General features: G+C 36.8%; 1 protein-coding gene across 2 annotated transcripts in view; it reads right to left on the reverse strand.

The window, feature by feature from the left end:
* Positions 1-874: 874 nt before the first annotated feature.
* SP3 (Sp3 transcription factor) overlaps positions 875-21,449 on the reverse strand; it is a 41,342-nt gene continuing 20,767 nt past the window's right edge. For both annotated transcript variants that reach the window (XM_080927189.1, XM_080927188.1), the window contains 3 exons: positions 10,210-10,402; positions 4,705-4,901; positions 875-2,597 (listed from right to left, as the gene is read on the reverse strand). In XM_080927189.1, the coding sequence (XP_080783315.1) occupies positions 2,281-2,597; positions 4,705-4,901; positions 10,210-10,402 (707 nt within the window). In that variant the 3' untranslated portion in view covers positions 875-2,280. The remainder of the gene's footprint in view (positions 2,598-4,704; positions 4,902-10,209; positions 10,403-21,449) is intronic.

Here is a 21,449-nt window from a genome sequence, read left to right on the forward strand (position 1 = left end):
GACTCCAAGTCTGAGTCTCCAAAACTCACATAGAGTGAGGCGTGATGGTTCTGGCACCACAGAAGTAGGGGTCCTCCCCAATCCCCAGGAGAAGAGGACCCTGAGACCAACCTAACCTAACTGGGGAATCCAAGGTCCTAGCAAGAAACCTAACACACACACACACACACACACACACACACGACCAATCACTCCTGAGGTTAGCCTGCCTATATCCCCCACTACAACCTCACACACAACCTAACTTCTGAGTATTTGGTTCAAGTAAGCAAGTTCTACTTGTAATCTTAATAGTAAACTATTTAAATAGTTCCTGTTTCACATTCTAAATTGAAGCCTCACTTAGATTGCCCATGATGACCGTGTGCCTAGAGTTGGCCTAGAGATGTGCACATGGGAAGAAATATGCTACTGCCTGCCCCCCATTCCCTTCCTCTACAGCCATTTCAGTCTCACACACATTCAAAACAACCTTCTGAATAGCTTCCACTTGCCATGATTACCACAGCTTGTCTAGATTATCATTTTCAGGAGCACTTATGTAAATTCAGAACTCTCATAAATCAAAAGGGAAACAGAGTAGTGTGCAAAACAGTGTTGATAAAGTTGATACAAATCAATGTAAGCTAAGAAATTAGACTTTTTCAAGTTATATTTTTCAAGTTTCAAGTTATATTTAATAAATTTATTTTTAAGTGAAAAATTAATTGCCAGCACCTCTATATACCTCTTTTTAAGTAAATATATTTATTTACAATTTCGGCATCTGAAATCAAGAATCTAAAAATAAAAGTCTAAAGTAAAGAAAAATAAGCCAGACTTTCTTATCCATACCATTGCAGTACTTTAAATGCATCGGACTACAACAAACTCAAAAGAAAAAAAAAATAGTGTTTTATTAACTGCCACACTGTTATAATACACTTTAAACGTACAATAAGGTAGCCTTTAAATCTGAGGTGATCTGAAAGATAACAAATGAACAGAATCCAACTTGTTGAAATAGATGAACGGCTGTAGTTATAGGTACATGTAGGAAAACTGTAGAGCTCTTACAAGACCAGCAATGTAATTTTATTTTGTACATTTTTAATTGAAAATATAAACAATAATTAAAAAATAAAAAGAAAATACAGCATAATAAAAAACATACGTTTCTCAATTAAATGTATTGGATACATATAAATTTGAAGGGAAGAAGCAAAAAAAGGAAAATGGTTGATATTTAAGTGCAGACTACCTAGATTTAAAAAAAAACTTAAAAAAATATCATGAAGTCTCTAGTTCCTATGACTACTGTCACATGGTTGGATAGTCACTGTGGACGTGACTGTTAGGTTTGCATATGTCATACTTTATTGGTAATTTACAAGGATGGCTTTTAAGGCCCTGGCAGACATAGTTTTGGGAAACAAGATTGGATTTAAAAAAAAAAAAAAAAAATCTCTGCTAAGACGCAATACACCTTATTATTATTTTTTGGTCCTCCAAACTTCAGGAAAAGGGGTAATTCACTAGAACATTTTACCACCCAAATGCTTCAACCTACACATTGAAACTTTTTAAAAACATCGGTTATATTGCCCAACTTCATTATTGAAAGAATATTAACAAGACATTATTTTGGCAAATTAAATCTTAAACATGGCTTTTCAACAGGATTTAAAAGGTGACTATCCCTACAGGTCCATGTTAAAATGTAGTTTTCAAAATCTTACAAGAGTAATGCTTAAAATATTGTACAGTTAACCTAATTAAAATAATTAGCTTCAAAATGACAAATTGATAAGCTAAGTAAAGCCTACACTATGTAACATTTGCTTGGAAACTTGATTTGTCAGTTATGCATAATAAAAATTCCAGTCATCAAGAAAATTACAAAAATTTATAACATGATTTCTTTCACCCACCAACTTTTTTTTTATCTTACAATAGATAAATACCAACAGTTTCTCATTTTTACACTAAACCACACAGGATTGATGCATTTGGTTAGACTACCATTCGCATTGTTAAATTCAATTTTCTCTTTATATAACTTGGTAAAATTTCATTTCTTCTAGATTCCAAAAGTACCTACAAAACCCATGCAAATTTTACCATTTTTAATATACTATGGAATATCATACAAAGTAAGGCATTTCAGTGTCATGTATAACCAAGTTACTGTCAATCCAAAAATTTTTGCACATCAATAAAAAGATATCTAAGAACTTAGGAACAATATTCTTCTCACTACTGTATAAAAATAACCACAATGAATAAGTATTTGTGTAATGTTTACTCCATTGTCTCATTTCCAGAAACTGTGACAAGCTGTAAAGGTATTTCAGTGTTGGTGAGGATGTCTTGATTGCTGGTGGCAGAAGTATTGACAGTTCCTATCCCTGACACAGACCCCTGTTGAATATTAGCAAGGATAAGTGTTGTTCCTCCTGCAGTAATCAAAGCATCATCTCTCCCAGCTTCCACAGACGCTAGCACTGTGCTGCCAGAATGAATGACTTTTTTATTCTGATGTGTTTTAATGTGTTTGGCAAGGTGGTCACTTCTCATAAAGCGTTTTGAACATTCTGGACAAACAAATTTCTTCTCACCTGTAAAGGAGAGCAATTAAACTGCTTAGTATTAAAATTCCACTTTTACAGATTGATGTTGTCTCTCCTAAAACAAAAGGTCTATTAAAACTGTACTGGTTTCATGAGCTGCCCCTGTAAGATTTCCCTTGTAGAAATAACTCTACTCAAAATATTTGTCACTCTTAGGCTTGATGAAAGCATACTGTATGACAGAAAGCTGAATATTCAAACAAGACTTTTAAGCCTTCATGCTAAAGATCTGGTCTGAATCTGTGGAACACTGGCTTCTGTGCCACTTCTTTACAGTCTAAACTGTATTCTTCTAAAAGGCATTAATGTCATATTCATAGTAAACCTTCGATAATTATGAATTCAAATAAAAATGAGAATAGTTGTAGATCAAAGCAAAGACAGACTTGAGTATCCAATGGGATTAAATTCAAGACCTATTGTGGTTGAATATCAAGGGCAAACTAACACAGCAAGGTCTACTGTTTATTAAAATACCCACCTTAACACGTTACCCCTAGCTTATTTTCTAGCTTAAATTCTCAAAAAGAAAAACACACACGACACTGAACCTCAATTATGTTCAAGACCTACTATGCAAGATTATTCACAGAAGGCAAATAAACAGCCAACCTAGCAGACTCCCTCCAAGCTGTAAGGCAGTAAGTCTAATAAAGCATCTTCTTTTCTCTTCAGATTGCTTATGTGAAAGGGTGACTCGCAGATAACTGGACTGTTCAAATGTTTCCTACCTAATTCATACAGATTCCTATGTCTCCGTCTTACTTAACTGAGGATATGTAAACTTAACTGAGGATATGAGACCTTCCTTGTCTCACCACTACAACAAAGTTCTCACTTCCAGCAATGTACCACCATTTCTCTACCACCATGTTTCCCACAGGCAGGAAGAGATGTCCCACCACACACTATCAGGAAATACTACACACATTACACCCTAACCTAAGCCACTGTGTTTACTGAACACTCAATATCAAAGTTTTAAGAAGTGCTATCTTATAGGTTCAAGCTCTCTCTTTAATCTATACTCACTAGGGTGATAAAATAACTCACACTTATTTGATCAGATTTTTCTTTTCCATATACATTATTCTTTTTCACAACCTACTGATAAAATACCATCAGGAAAAATTCTGTTGGGAGCCATTTTAGGGTCTATACTCCAATTACTCCATGTTACCAGAATGTTCCTGAGCATATTCAGCACAAATGTGACTTGTTACTGGTATACTCTTTTGTTAGTTTCAAAGAGGTTAGTTCATTTCATCTTCTATCTTTATAATAACAAGAAACAGAACTAAAACAAGCAAGAGGACCTAATGTGCATACACTGCCTCACACTCTGAGGTCATCTTGTATGATGTCTAAAGGCAATTAATAGTTGTGAAGCAGAGACAACTTATTTCCTTAACCTAATAGAAAAGGGAAAGGAGTATAAATGGATCAGACTTCAAAACCCCATATTGTTCCCTTGGCCATGCTCCTTCTAAAGCACTTCCTCATAGTGTCAATGTTCAATTCTTCAACACTGCATATGGACTGATGGGTGCTCAGAGGCAGAAGATGCTATATTGTAGTATGTTAAGACTTCACAGTTTGAGTCAGTCCTATACCCATCTCAGACAATCACCATATCAAACTATGTAAAAAATAAAAATGTGACAAGTCTCGAAATGCCTTTTATTCACCTCATACTCAACAGAAAAGATGAAATGTCAGAATTTAGCACAAGATTCTATTTGCTAGCATAAGAGACAACAGCAAATAATGTAATATTTGTCAACTGACAATACAAATATGTTTTATTTAACAGTCAATGAAAGCTAACCCAAGTCTATATAAATTAAAAACTATTTCACAAGAAAATCAATACTGGTTTGTTCTTTAAAATTTAGTTACTGAGTGAATTTTTTATATAATTAATCCCATTTTAAATGCTGGAAAAACTTCTATATATTTATATACAGTCTATACTTCATTTTGTCTGTTAAAACTATTAGAGACTACGGTTCAGTGTTCTTAGTATACACATAAATTCAATCCCTAACAAAGAAAGGAGAAAGGGAAGAGGAGAAAACATGAAAGTATTAGTAACCTGTATGTGTTCTTCTGTGCCTCTGTAATTCATCACTCCGTGTAAATCTTTTACCACAGAACATCCAGTTACAAATAAAAGGGCGCTCCCCAGAATGCCAACGCAGATGTGCTCTCAGATGTGAGGTTTTCCCATAGACTTTACCACATCCTGGTATATGACAAATGTGTTGCTTCTTTTTCCCAAGATTGGTACCTCTAAAAAACACACAGAATAATATACATTTATATCAAAGCATTAAAAACCATTTGTCATATAGCTTCTTGAATTTCAAACAGGAAATATTACCACCAACATATCAGAAACCAAAACCATTTTAAATCTATTTAAGTGAAAATTAATGGTTTTTAAACATACAAATTAATGTGTTAATTTAATTTTATCCCAGAACTGATTGTGGTCTGATATAGCTATACTCAATAATATAACTAAAGGGACACTGCATACACAAAGAATGCACAATAAAGCTATTAACTATCCCATCAGAATCGTTCGCAAATACTATGCACAGAACCAATTCAATTAATAGTACAGGAAACTAGTTTTATTCAAAGCCATGATGTCAGATATAATTTTTTATAATTTATTATCCAAAGAATAATGTACAAAAACTTGAAACAGGTACAGTTAGAAGGTAGGTAGACAGCGAAAGCAGGTTTTAAATTAACATGATTTAAGAACATGTAAGTGCTTCAACGGTCACACCCTGACATACACTGATTTCAAGATCCACATTTTTAAAAATTAGCTGAAGCTAAGTTAACTTTCCTAGTATCCCACACAAATACAAATCAAAATTATCTTTACTGTTAAAATTTCCCCCCAGAAACCATGCAGACACCCAAAATAATTCACAAGAGATATAACAAAATATTTTCTCCACAGTGCAAAAATTTACATTACACTTTAGGTATTTGATACAAAGGACAGTTTGGGAGACGATCTTAGATGAGTGAACAGAGACACCTTAGTCTAAGCAAAAAAAACTTTTTTGAATCCAGAAACTTTATCTCAATAGCATTAAATACTACAAAAACATTTCTTGAAAACAAAACTAAAATTGTTACTAAATTATTTTTTAAGCATGACTTTTTGGACATACTTATCAAAACTACACCGTACAAACTTTACAGTGTTTCTCTAAGATTTAAACAAAAAGGGGAAAAAAAGGGTACCCTTCCCCCAACTACCCACCTCCCTCAACTCAATTTAAGTGTAGTCTGTAAACCTTCCACAACTACTAAATCCTCCTGAACACAATATACCTATCGTTTTTCAAACTTCACTGGAAAATGCATATTCCCCCACATTTATATTTTAATGTACTCACACTCAGTAGCATGTGAAATTGCCATAGGACAAACAGTGCTAAACGGTGCAGTGCTGGCTGTTAGGTGCCATAGGTGTTCTGAACAGGGAGACATCAATGTGGGCTCCAGTAGTTAGAGAAGGCTTCGTGGAGGAGGTGGGTAGGATTTAGATAGAAAGGAGGGAAGGCATTCCAGGCAGAGGAATAGCATAAGTAAAGACAAGGAGGAATCATGCTGTTGTCTCAAGGGCATGGATGTCATAATCTAACACATTCTAGTTCCTGCTCCAGTCCACCCCCAATTTCTATGTCTCTTTAAAGAGCGCAGTTGAGAAAAACAGTCCTTTTTTTTTTTCCTGGCTTATTTCCAATGCTCAAGTCTTTCTATTAGTTAGCTTTTTAAATTTCGCTTTACTCTTAAGTAGACCTAAGAGAAAGAACAATGTCTTTATTGATATAAATATTGCGTTCACCATAGCAATTTCACAGGAAACCCAACTCAGTTCACTCATGACTTCACATCTCTCTGCTAAGGCTACCACTTGGGTGAAATGGTGTGATTTTATAAACTCTAAAGTGTAATTTCCAAACTAAGCAAAATTTAGCCTGTAAGCACCAACAAAATACAAGGCTGACAAATGAACAGCAACAAACATGGGTTCTCAAAGAACTGAGAAAAACAGTAGGAAGCTTGTTTCTTTCTGTTTAATTGTATGCCAAACAAAGAATAGTCATTACAAATGGGACATGCATCTAAGAGAAAAAAGAAATCAAGTTGCATACTTCTGTACCACAATTTAAGATAAATGTTTAACTTGCTGAAGTCCAAGTTAGTACTTAAGGAAATGTGACCCAAAGGAAGACCTAGATAGACCATTATGTGTTCACGGCCTATCCTATGAAGAAAGGGAAAGAGGTCTTCAGTGTAATCATGTTTCCATCCTGAACACATTAATGTCCACTATATAACCCCCATGTACTTAACAATTTTAAATTTCTGTTTCTGACTGCCTTTGTTTGTGCCCCAATAATTCAATGACAACACAGACTTAATCCAAATTCTGGACAGAGTTAAGGAAAGTTTTAAGAACTACCGCCTGTTTTGCTTATGGTGGCAAAAACACAAGCTGAAAAATGCTGACAAAACAAACTCTGCAAAATAATTTAATGGATTGATGCTTAATTCATGCAGAACTCATGTAACAATAATACCTTTAGATCATTTTTTCGTTATTACAATTGTTTCTTCAACTAGACTCTAGAGAATGGCTAACTGAACATTGTAATTTTTCTACTTAGGCCTATTATTTTATTTTCTATGTATGAGCCCTTTTCCTGCATGTAAGTATGTACACTACAAGCATGCAGTGACCACAGGAGCCATAAAAGGGTACTGGACTCCCTGGGATTCTATTTATGGAGGTTTGGGAGCTGCCATAGTGGTGTTGAGAACAACAAACCTGAGTCCTCAGGAAAGAGTCAATGCTCTTAATTACTGAGACATCTCTCCGGCCCCTGAAATGTTTCCTTTTATAGCTTACTCAAAAAAAGTTTTCTAAAAATGGATGAAATTAGTTTCCTAAAAATACTTATCTTACCCATTTATGTATATATTGAGAAAATTGTTAAGGGGGGGGGGAGGCCAATATTCTAGTCTTTAAAAACAAAAACGTTAAGTTGCAGAATGTCCTTAGACTATGTTAATGCTCCTAATAATTAGATGCTCTATTTATACAAGTAGGCCTGATACATTAATACTTCCTGAATTCTGTTCAAATCAACTCTAAGAAACTACTACCCTGAGAACCTTGATGATATTTGTTACTTAGAATTAGTTCACTACTAAAACAATGAAGTTAAAAAAAAAAAGAAAAAAAAAAAAAAACACTCCGAGAAGATTTACACTATAATTTCTGGTTTAGATAATTTTTAGCCTCTAAAAAGCTAAATTGTTTTTTAAATGAGCTCCTTTACTCATCCATACAGAGCCTTCTGCAGACCACTGACAGGAAGAGCAATGTACAAGAACTGAAAAAATACACTTGTACATGTGAAAGTTCACATAAATTAGCAGTTCCACAAGACAAGACAGACAATTCACAAAATAAAGTTTAAAAATAAGTACTGAAAATATTCAACCTCTTCAAGCAAACATTAAAATAAATGAGCTAGTCTTGCCCATCAATTTTTAAAAGGTATTTTTAAAAAGTATAAATAATTGGTTACACATGGTAACTAAGGCACTGCTAGTGTTAAGGAGAAAGCAGGACAGCTACTTAGCAAACAATTCCTTTTGACCCAACAATTCTTTTCTGTCAACATACATTAATGAGACAATCAGACAAATGTGCAGGATTATGACAAACCCCAAAGGAGAAAATTAAAGTATTATTTATCCACACACAATATAATACTATACATAGATTAAAAAAATGACACAGATCAGACTTAGAAATACAACCACAAAAACTTACAAGAGACATAAACAATGAGAATAAGATGATTCTACTTTAAAATATATGTTGCACAAAAACATTATGGTTGTGAAGCCTTGAGGCAGTACATTATTTGTGAGGCTTTTTTTGTGTTGTTCTCTGAATTTTGGGGACATGTTTAGCAAATTAATTTAAAATGTTTAACTTTAAAAAGTGACGCAAGGCCAAGTATGGACCTCCCGCAATTAGATTTGATGAATAATGTATCTTGAAAGTGCCTCTAAAAGAGTAAATTTCAGAAAAGTTACTTATCCAGAATTCAACAATAAGTATAAATATGTAACGGTCAGGTCCTCTGAGTTAGCAACAAAATGTAAGGGTTAAGATTTTAAAGTATAGAAATGGGTACAAAATCCAGTTGTGCAGTATTTTAGGTTTTTGCCTTCCCACTCTTGAGACATGGTCTTACACCATAGCTCAGGCTGGCCTCAAACTAGTGGCTATTCTATCTCACTGACTACACGTGTGTTTAAGTAATTCACCTATGTGTGTGATACATGTGTGCCACTTGTAAAAATATAGTAAGTTTTCAAATATTAGCAGCTATCAATCTCCCCTCTTTTGTGGTTTTCAGGCCTCACTGAGAGATATCTCTGTCCTAGTCATTCATTATCGTTACAAACTGATCAAATTACATATCAATCAATAGGATCAACCAGAGAGCTGAAAGATAATCAAGTTTAATAACCATGAGCGTTTGTATACAGTTCTACTGTTCAGCACATTCTGCATACTTAAAGTAGTAGTTCATAGGAGAAAGGTATTGTATGTAGCCTTTCACATCAATGACTGGAGACCTGGTTAGCACAACTTTAGGATTCTGTCTTTGCTTCATATATTCAAAAGTGAATAAACAGATACTAAGACTATTGAGTCTAAACAGAAATGTCACTGTTATCATTATGACATATAATCTTGACTAATACTTTCCAACTTAACTACATCTTGCTTGATACCAACATTGCTATCCGTTTTCTTTTTGCTAACATTTGACTAATCTTTTTTATTCCATTTTCAGTAACACTGTACCAATCAATTGAACTGTTTCTTATAGTAACACCAGGGTGGCTTTTGTATATTTTATGATCTAAGTCTATCTCTTAATAAGCTTACTGTAGCTATATTAAAGGACTTACCAGCCATCCTGAGCTCATTCTTACCTATCACAGTGTTTTTGTCTTAGAATACATACATTCTTACATACATGCATGCATACATACATACATACATACATACATACATACATACATACATACAAACTAGCTTTTAAAAAATAATGTGTTAAAATACTGCTAGGCTACTTTCAAAACAATAGATCCCTATCATTAAGGCCTTTCATCCCCATTTTTGTTGAAAACAGTATTTACACTTATCAACTATCTGTGAATATCTTATTTTTATATAGCATTCTCAAGCTATAATTTTTTTCTCTGTATTTAGGGCAAATTCATTGGTGGTTAGCAAACAGGCTAATAAAATTGCAATAGTTATATTCTTTTAAAGACTAAGCAAATTTAATTTAAAAGGCATGTGGATATAAAATTTGTATTTCTTTGTCTATCTTAAGCCACTCATATAGTCACATACCCAAAATGATCATGTAATGAATAATTTATCGTAATTAGGTGACATGGCATGCAATATCTTAAAAATTAGGGTGACATTAGCACTCCTTAAAACACATGGTCGATGTATGCATACCTCCCACCACCTTCTTTACAGTTGGGACAGGTGCAAGCTACCCTCCGGAGTCTTTTCCCTTCTTGATGTTGTTGGTCCCCTTCTTCATCTACCACTTGTACTCGTAAGTGTGTTAGGTCATTGGTGTTCAGTGTAGAATCACCACTGAGCTGCCACTCCTCAGGATCAGGCTCTTCTTCCTTGATTCTAATATCTAAAGAGAAAAAGGAATTGGCACACACACATGAGATGTAGCCTACTGCTTTAAAAGACAACTGTTAAGTTTTATTTAAACTTTTCTAAGTTAAGAGTATTACATAAAGAAAAAAATCAACTATTTGTAAAGCATATTCATTCTCCTGTCAAAGCAATGTATTTCGATAATTACCTAGTATGAGCCTACAAGCAGTCTGAGTTTCATCTGGTGGCTGAGAACTTAAAAAATATATTCAATTTGTCCCTGTGTATTTTTAATAGAGAATCAGACATAAAAATCTTTCCAGATGTTATAGATCATAGCCTCTGCCCTTCTGTAGTGTCCAGCTGTAACAAGACAGACATCACACAGATCTGCAGTTGTACAGTATTAGTTCTAACACTGAAATAAAGACAGCTTAGACAGGATATCCACAAACACTGAATGACAATTTTATCAGATAAAAAATGATGTCATTTAAGTCTCAATCTTCTGTGTTTACTCAACATCACTTTTTACACTTTCAAGAGGGGGAAAATGGCAGGGGAAGGCATTATAAGAATATATCTTAAAACTAAATGCTAAGATGGGATTGAGTTTAAGGCCACTATGGACTGTACAATGAATTCCAGGCCAGCTTCAACTTTGAGGCAGGTATCAAGGACTACACATAGCACCCTATCTCTCAAGAAACAGAGATAGATGAATGGAAAGCCTCCTGATTGAAAGAATGCAGACGTCAGAGCAGTGGGCCTCAGCCTTCCCAAGGCTGCAATCCTCTAATACACAGTTTGTGGGAAGCCACTGTATTCGCCATTACAAGATGGCGCCCAGCCCGAAGGGAGGGTGGCCAGTTTTGAGATAAACAATCTAAGTGCGCATGCACACCTGCCTGTTTTTGCTGAATCATGGTGACTCTGAGTATGTTAATTAGGGCGCACAGAATGCACCAATCAGGTGGCGGCACCGTCCTCTTAAGCATATATAAGGAGGGCTGGTTTCTGGGCTCGGGGTCTTTCGCTACTGCAATCAAGCCCGCAATAAACGCCTGTAGAAGGATCCTGTTGTGGCGCATCTTCCTTGCCAGTGAGATAGGCGATCGCTACAATTGGTGCTGAGATCCCGGGAACAAGAAACATCTGAGGCACACGCGAAGACCCCAGTACTCTGGAGGATTCAGAACTACACTGCATGGGTATAGTCCGGTAAGTATCACAGAAGGTGTACCGGACTGCTCTGAGAGGTATGCCTCCATTTGGTGTAGATCCGCTGTGGGTTGGGTTAGCTTTCCCTGTCTTGGTCGTAATTGTGCTGCTTATCTGCTATTGTCTCAATTGTCGTTGCCCTGGAAAAGAGTGTATTTGTTTGGTATAGAAAAGCTGGTAACACAAGTGTAGATAGACTCGCTAGCCCCATGTGTAAGTCCTTGTGTAGCTAAATAAGCGACATGGGAAATTCACCATCTAAAGCTATGATATCTGCTCTCGAAGCATTGCTAAAAGAAAGGGGATTGAAGATTTCGGAATCAAATCTTGGGACATTTTATAAAAGAAGTAGATAAGATAGCGCCTTGGTTTGTTACCACAGGTTCTCTCAATTTAACAAGTTGGTCTAAGTTGGGGCGCAATATAGAAAGGGCCGCAGAAGAAGGGACTTTAGCCTCAGGGATAAGGCCAATATGGAAGTTGGTAAAAGCTTGCATGCAAGACAAAAAATGTGAGGTACAAGTTAGACAGGGACAAAAGGTGCTATCGGATTACCAGGAGAGCATGTCAGAAACAGAGCGAGAAAAGAAATTAGGAGTGCTCGAGAAAAACCCGTTAAAGGGAAAAGAAAAAAAAGAGAGTGCACAAAGAACAAAAAAGACCAGAGGAAGAAAAGCGCGGAGCAAAGCCGCTTTACCCTCTGGCAGAGTTAGAGCTCCTCAAGCTGACGAGTTCTGAGGAGTCTGGGCTTTCTGAAAGTGAAAAAGAGGATTTAGAAGAAGCTGCCGCTGAATACGAAGTGGAGCACTATAGTCCTGAAAGCCTTGCTAAGATGGCGGCTAGCGCGCCACCGCCGCCACCTTATAATAAAGGCAGAAGTAAGTGTAAGTTCTCCTTCTGCTCAGAAAAGACGAGTAGAAAATTACAACAAATGTTTCCAGTGTTTGAGGATTCGAACAATGTTAGATTCCACCAACCTTTAGAACTTAAACAAGTGAAAGAGTTAGCAGAATCTGTGAGAACGTATGGCGTTAATGCTAATTATACACAGTCTCAAATTGAGAGGTTAGCAAGTACGGCAATGACTCCTGCTGATTGGATGCAAGTAACAAAGGCCTGTTTATCAATGGGTCAGTACTTAGAATGGAAATCTATTTGGCATGACTATTGTCTAACCCAAGCTCACGATAACGCGGAAGCTGGACAAGCTGCTTGGACCTTTGACATGTTAACAGGGCAGGGTCAGTGGTCCAACAATCCAAACTTATGCATAACCCCTATATAAAGTATATTAATGATTCTCGATTTTCTAGTGAAAATATTTCAGATTATCTGAAAGGAGAATGGTCTGCAGAATTGGAAGATCTACAACAAAGACTTCAAATACAGATCCTGACTTTAAATGGCACTCGAGTGGAACTAACTACCCTTGGAAATTTTACTTCTTGGCTTTCTTCTGCATTTTCTTACTTTAAAGAGTGGGTGGGAGTTGTTATTTTTGGTGCACTAATATGCTGTGGAGGTGTGTCACTTCTATGGTTGTTGTGCAGACTTATCGAGCCCAACAAAGACGAGATAAGGTCATCATTACTCAGGCTCTTATGGCCATTGAAGGTGGTGCTTCTCAAGGTATCTGGCTATCCCTACTTAAAGAATCTTAATTCCCGAAATGGTCAGCTTCCACAATCTCCAAAAGTAATCTAGGCCCTACCCTTCGTCCCTGGGTCCTTGGGAGGAATGAAAAAATGACCCAAAGTAGCCATTCTTGATGACGGGCAACTTCCTCTAGCCCCTAACCAACCTAAGACACGGAGCCTTGAGGACAACAAGGTAATCCTACGACAGGTAAGGCTCGGGTTCAAGAGGTCGATCCTAAGACAGAGATGGTTACAGATCGGTCACGTATTCCTCTACCCAGTTTTTCCCCAGAGGCCTCATAAAAAAGAAAAAAGGAGGAGATGTACAGTTCCTGTGCTGACCCCAACCATAACATTATTTGTTGCTACTGTTATGAATCACAATGTAAGTATAATATACAGAATATCTAATATGCCACCCCTGTGAGATGGTTGTCTGACACCCCCAAGGGGTCTTGACCCAAAAGTTGAGAACTGCTATTTTAGAACATTCCTAATGTTTTGTTACTAATTCCCTTTCTGAGTCTTCAAAACATGCTTAAAGATATGCCACTAAACTGATGTAACAATTTAGTTTTCTTTCTTATGTACAAACACAGCTTAGCCAAGTTAAAACTCAACACAGTTTGTCCATCCAAAACAAACCTCCTTGTATCTATCCCCTTGGCACTAATAACCACTCAAATCACCTGCAGCAAAGTCCTGTAGTGCATGCTAGGCCCTCTTCTATCTCTTAAGTCATCTTGTACTCGACCTGCCAAAATTTTGTTTCTTAATAAAAATACAATTATATCTATTAAGGTAACACATTCATTTTCTATTTTCCCCTGGATTAAGTTCCAAAAGTCAGGGAAGAATCCTAGAGGAGTAAAATATTATAATAAGCTAATGTGTTCTGTATCTAATGTGCACCACTAAGACACCTCATATAGAATGCATGACTGGCTGGTAATAATTTGTCAATATAGAAGTCACCAAACCTAACAAGTGTGCTACTCAAACAGAAGATACTTCCAAAATAGATAATAACTAGATATAGGAAGATTTATGTGCTGCTGGAAGAACTAATTTCTTGATCTGTGTTTAATGTGTTTATCTTTTAAGATATAAAGTTAAAGTTTAAAATGTAATTTTATTTGTTCAACAAATACATAAATAGCTGAAACATGTTAAGTCACTCTTCTAGCTTCGAAGGAGAAAAACTGTTAGAAAAAAAGTTAAAATTCATGTATTTATCAGGTTTATCTTTTAATTAGAAGAGGACAAATTAGCAGGCAGCACTTAGTAGGAATTAAGATATGGAAGAAGAAAGGCTAAAGAAGAATAGGAAGTTCAGAAGGGAACAATTACTATTTTTAACAGTGGACAGAGACAGTTTCTGCCAGAGTGGTGTATTTGACCTGCAGATGGTAATGGAGCAGGTGTGTCCAAAGCACAAAGAAAATCAAGCTGATGTCTGATGAGTTAAGGGGAAAAGACAGTCTGTATGGCAAGAGCATAATCAAAGGTAAAAATGGAGTAGGCAAAGGTAAAGAACCACATATGATATTATACATTATTATGCAGGCTAGTTTAAGAACTTTACGTTATTCTGTGAAGTACTGAAAAGAGTACTTAATATTAAACAGGATTTTATTAAACTGGATTGTCCTGGATGGCGAATAGAAGACAGTGGCAGACAAGCACAGGAACAGCAATTATATTAGGAAGTTATTATAAATTACTGCAAATTAGCAGATATAGTGACATAAACTTAAGCCCAGCACTATGAAGCAGCAGTAGGCAGATCTCTATGAATTCAAGGCCAACCTGGTCTATGTGATGAATCCTTGAGCAGCTAGAGCTCAAACTACAGCAAAAGATGGCAGTGTCTACTGCCTCGATGCACACCTGCAGTCCTAGCATTAAGGATGCTGTTGCAGAAGGATGCCAAGATCAAAGCCTGCCTAGGCTATATAGTGTATTTCAAGCCAATCTGATCTACTACACCGTGAGATCGGATCTAAAAAAAAAGAAAAGAGAGAGAGGGAGGGAGGGAGGATCAAAAATCAGGGTGTTGATAAGGAGGTTGCAGAATGACTCAGTCAAGAAATATTTTGAAGGCAAAGTCAAAGACAGCTGGGAATAGGTCTGATAATAGGCTACAAGAACACAAACAGGTTAACAACACTCAAGGGTTTGTCCTCAGTAACTGAAAAGATAAAAACTGCCACTAGCTGTAGATGTCAAGTTGTAGGAAAAGGGATGAAAATTTTAGACTCACAAATGAAGACAATGACAGCAAAGAACCCCAGCGTTAGGTTCGACACTGGCTCACCAGCCAAGTCTGACGGTCACTAGCAGACATAGTTGATATTAACACAGATGGAATGCAGTAGATAAAAACTGAGACACTACAAAATCAGTAATAGAGGGGATAGCTAAACATGGATATCATAAATTCCTATAACCCCAGCACTTCAGAGATATGGGCGTTCAAGGCTAGCCTGGGCTCAAAAACAAAAACTTTAGATCACCATGTACATATGCTTGAAGGACACACCTTAGAACTATGTGCTATCACACAAGAAGGCAAAGCACAGACCAAGACCTCTACATTTGTAAACAAACCTTTTCAAATTTGACTGTGCTAGGCATGGGACTAGAAACTAACACAGTGAGTTAGAAAATGTCAGGCCTGAGAAACAACTCTGTGGCTCATATTGTTCTTGCAGAGGACCTGAGTTCAGTTCCCACCACCCACATCAGGTAGCTCCCAACTTTAGGAAGTCGACATCTCTCACCTTGGAAACAGACACAAGTAAATATGTCAAGGCATTTCCCAGGCTAGTTCACAATAGTAAATCTAACATGTGAGATTACCCAAAATATTATACACTAGCTTTTTTATCAAGTAGCACACAAGTATCATACCTGTACAACATACATCAGAAGTTTTAAAAGTGTGCTTATTTAAATGATTTAGTATAGAAAGAAGAAGTTAAATTAAAAAAATTAAAAGACATAAATTCAAGGTTATTTTGTAACACATTTAAGAACTTTACAAAATAAGAGCTATTATCTTCTTCAAAATGTTTCCCTCTGGTCTGAAACATCACAGCACTGTATTTGTCCTATAACTGTGGTTGTTTTAAGACCTAACTACAAAACAAACTTATGAAGGATAGTAGAAAATGAATATTTGGTAAAAGTCCCTGCACACGTAAGAGCTAAAATGTCACATGCAGGCAGAGGCAGACACACACACACACAGGCATACAATATGATTGCAAAGATAAAGCTAACTTTCACTGTCAAGTAAGCACTAACTTACGCAGGCACATCTGGATTTCTATTAGAGGCATTATTTTTAAAGTTTTATTCACATCTTCCCTTTAATCATTCTCACCTGCTACAGACACCACTCATAATTACAGGATCTCCTACAAAATCTCATACATTTTTTATTTAGGTTTCAGATTCTTATGGACATTCCAGAGCTATCAAAAAACTTTTCCCCAATTTTTCTTAAGTGGATAGTTTTATATAATAGACATGGGTTTCTAGAAACTTAACTTCCCTAGTCTAATCAAAAGAATGCAAGATAGATTTGTTACTGTTTTGGTTTTTGTTTTGTTTATAAGGTCTCGTTCAGTAGCCCAGGCTGACCTAAAATTTACCATGTAGTCCAACTCCCTGATCTCTCCTGTCTCAGCTTCCCAAGTGTCTGACTCTAAAGAACAGATTTCAAAACTAAATTTTATTTAGGTACTTCTCAATATTACAGGAGAGAGATATATGCTGCATTACCTTAATTTTAAGAGTAAGCAATCTTCCCCCCAAACCCTAGCTAGCTCCTCAGATTTGAATCACCACATGCCTCCAACTACCTTTATGTTAATATTCTCTTCTAGATGATACCATAAAGATGTTGCCTAGCTGTCAAACATGGTGATACACCACACCTTTAATTCCAGAACTTAGAAGGCAGATGCATCTGAGTTTGAGGCCATCCTGATCAACAGATCCATGTTCCAGGACAGCCACAACCACAGTTGTCACACAAAGGGGAGGGGAAAGAAACAAAACAAAGAGCTAGTTTACCTTAAGTTACAGTTAAAGGTGATAATATAGAAAAATATATGTATTTAGAGGCCTTAATAAGAATTAATTTCTGGGGCTAAGAGATGGCTTGGTGGGTACAAACTTCATGTAGAACTGATTTCAAATCCTCAGCCTCAGGATGTAAAAGCCAGGTTCAATGGTATATGCCCATAATCCCAATGCTGAGAATACCAGGGGTTGGTGTGGGGAGAAGTGGGAAGCTGTTCTAGCGTGATCAGTATATTCCAAGTTCTTTAAGAGATGGTTCAGTGGTTAAGAGCACTGGCTGCTCTTCCAGAAATCTTGAGTTCAATTCCCAACCAGATGATGGCTCACAATCATCTGTAATGAGATCTGGTGCCCTCTTCTGGTGTGTAGGCATACATGTAAGCCGAACATTATAAACATAGTAAATAAGATTTTAAAAAAGAAGAAATACTATCTCAAAAATAAGGTTGCAGGCCATACCTTTAATCTCAGCACTTTAAAAGCACAGACAGACAGAGCTCTGTGAATTTAAGGCCAGACAGGAATATACAGTTAGACACTGCAGGGGAAGTGGGGTGGAGGTTTGGGGTTTGTGTAGAAAGCAACTGAATAAGATAGTTGTGATGGTTTGCATATGCTTGGCCCAGGGAGTGGCATTAGTAGAAGGTGTGGCCTTGTTGAAGGAGTGTGTCACTCTGGGGATGAGCTTAAAGACACTCCTCCTAGCTGCCTGAGGATGCTCAGTCCATTCTTGGCTTCCTTTGGATGAAGATGTGTAACTCTCAGCTCCTCCTGCACCATGCCTACCTGGATGCTGCCAGGCTTCTGCCTTGATACTGGACTGAACCTCTGAACCTGTAAGCAATTAAATGTTTTTATTTATAAGACTTGCCTTGGTCATGGTGTCTGTTCACAGCAATAAAACCCTAACTAAGACAGAAGTTAGTATTGCTGTGATAAGCCTGACCATGCTTTTGTTTAGAAGACTGTGGAAGGCTTTAAATGGGGCTTAATGGACTATCCTAGTAAGAATATGGAAGACTTTATTACTGAGAGTGATTTGAAATGTGCTGACTTGGATCAAGCAGTTTCAGTGGAGAATTTCAGTATGTGGCCAAGAGACTGTTTTTGTAGCCTTCTGGTGAAGAACATGGCTGCTCTTTGCCCTTGTCCAAAGAGTCTGCCTGAGTTTAAGATGAAGAGATTTAGATTAATTGCTCTGAAAAAGGAAGTCTCAAAACAGCCTGGTGTAAATTCTGTTGTGTGGTTACTAAAGCTCACTAAAAAGGAGCAAGTTAAGAAAGAAAAGATACAAAATATGTGGTTTGAGTATTAAAGGGACATTAAGAAGTGAAATAGAGCTGAATCCTGCATTCAAGAATTTCAAATTGAATTAAGGGACCTTGGGGCAAGACCCCACCCAGCTAAATTAGCTCCAGGCTCCCAGGAAGGCAAAGGTAAGCAGATCTCTGAGTTCGAGGCCAGACTAGAATAGAGCAAATTCTAGGTGAAGAAAGCTTAAACCCAGATGTGGTGGTACAGACCTTTAATCCCAGGAGACTGGCATACAGATCTTTAAATTCAAGGTCAATCTACTGAGAAAGATCCAGGACAGCCAAGTTAGGTGGTGAAGGAGTTAGAAAAGAGGAATCTGGTGATAATGTAACAGAACAAGGGGGCCATGTTCCAGCTCCTGCAAGCAGCAGAACTTGGCAGCTTTGGCCATGTGATTCTAGCCTTATATTTTAGAGGAGGAGACTCTGGGACAATTGATGCTGGTTAGCTGGAGCTAAGAAATAAGTGGTGATTAAGAAGAGACCAGCATCACTGAGGTGAAATCTTCTGGGAAGTGTTTTCTGAGAGGACAAAAACTGTGTTCCAGAGATAGCCAAGATGTACCTCATGCTGCAGCTGTACTTGGTAATGTGTAAGAATCACCCAGGTGGTACTCGTTTTGAAGGCATGAAGGTGTCATGGAGAACAGCTGAGGCTTGGGACTGTGGAAGGCCATGGAAAGCCATTGGTGAAACGTGCAGCCTCAGTTGTAGTTGATAATCCAAGTGATTTATTTGAAACCACCATAACTCACACCATTCAAATCCTAACAGAATCAAGCATCCCTATTAAAAGCAGATTCAATTTTTAGAAACTAGTGATCTGAAAGTGATTAGGAATATAAGGTTAAGTACTCCAATTTAAGATATAAGATAAAAGCTAATCTTGATTTATCATAAAAGAAATGGAATCATAATTTACCTTGCTTTCTTCCCATCTCCTCAAATGCCCACTTGTCAAAAAAAAAAATAACAGAATTAAACTGCTTTCTTAGTGTAAGTAGTTGAGAATAAATGGTCTTTTTAAAGTCACACCCACTATTAAAAACATAAATAGTTTATATTAAAACAGCCCTAAATTGTGTGATGTTTTGTAAATGTTCACTTCTCAAACTATGATCAAATATTTTGTAGTGTCTATCCAGTAGCTAGCCATCTTCCTCCAGACTCTTAGCCATGTGTTTCTGCTGCTCACCAAGAATATAAAAATGGAGCACTGGGCATGCTGGTGCACACCTGTACTCCTTGCACAACTGCAAACCCAGCACTCAGAAGGCTAGGGCAAGAGGATTCCAAGTTTGAAACTCTGCCTCAAAAAAAAGAAAATTTCATTATTAATCTGTTTTAATTGCACTGTAAGAACTTTTTCAAACCTAATGGTTTGTAATAACCTATTTAAAATATCTTTAAAAATAATAGATTTTAGCCAGGCATTGATTGGCATATACCTACTGTAATTCCAGCATTTAAAAGACTGAAGATCTAAGGCCAGTCTGGGCTGAGATCTGGTCTCCAACCAACCACCCAGATTTAGTAGTGTTCTCTAGGCATTGCATATTATTCTTATAATTTAAAATACAATGGCAATGACACAGTATATAAAGCCATTTTCTGAAACTAAAGTAACTAGGATTATTTTCCATAAGTTTAAATTACAAATTTTTAAAATCCAACACTGGAAGAGTATTATTTACTACTTCAAGAAATATCTTAAAGTACTTTTAAAATTCAAAACTCTCACGGCATGAACATAGAAAGTTTTGAGTAATATAATTTGCACGGAAATGATTTTAAAAAATCAAACACTATCTACCTTCTATATCAGGAAGCTCAGGATATTAATCTTTGTGTAATAGTCCTACTTTATTAAAAGTAACTTACAGTTATTACATAGGACTTAGCACTAAAAATCTCCAGATTCTAGGTTTTTTGTGGCTGGGTTTTTCTTAGATTTTTTAAAAATAAATGTGTTTTGTCTATATTCATGTCTGTGTATCACATGAATGCAGTGCCCAAGGAGATCAGAAGATGGTGTTAGATAGCTCTGAGCCCCCACATTGGTGGGTGCTTAGAATTCAACCCTGGTTCTCTCCTCAAGAACAAGTGCTTTTAACCCTGAGACATCACTCCAGCTCCTCACAACTATATTCTGCCATACCAAGTCACACACCAAGTCAGTACTAATAAGGTTGTTCTATAATAAACAATCCTAACATCCTGATGGTTTGACACACAAAATCCTTTTTTTATTTCTCACTAATTTTATACACCATCAATTCAAGGTAACGAAGATCTGCTCCCTTACGGTCCGTTAAGAACCAAGGCTCCACACAAGAGATTCCCTGACCAAGGATGACATAGGGGTATATGGCAAATTATACCCTTGTCTTAATTTTCACTCATTTTACTTGTCATAAAGAATGCTGCCACATCTAATGTCAGTGACTACAGGAAAGGGCAATCCTATCACGTGCCTACAAAAAGAAGTAGACTAAGAAGAATTTTGTCTCCCAAGTTCCTTTGCAGGCCACTCATTCAGATTCCTTCCTCCCGTATATAAACATTTATACACCACTCAAAAGCCAGGCTAGATCAATCTTGAAATTACACCTCTGAAAGAGGTGTGTCCAGGCCTGCGGTTAGGCTACACAACTGAAAAAAAGTTACAAGGTCTCATGGTCTTGAGAGTTCCAAATGTTAGTGTATAAACCACACCTTTCCCAAAACCTGTGCTTGGCCTTAGGTCAACCAGGTTTCTTTGTTCTAACTTCCCCAGACCGTTTCCTCACGGAGTTAAAGGCAAACTGCTGAGGCACTT

This window comes from Micromys minutus, assembly GCF_963924665.1.
Source record: "Micromys minutus genome assembly, chromosome: 13".
NCBI classification, from domain to species: Eukaryota; Metazoa; Chordata; class Mammalia; order Rodentia; family Muridae; genus Micromys; species Micromys minutus.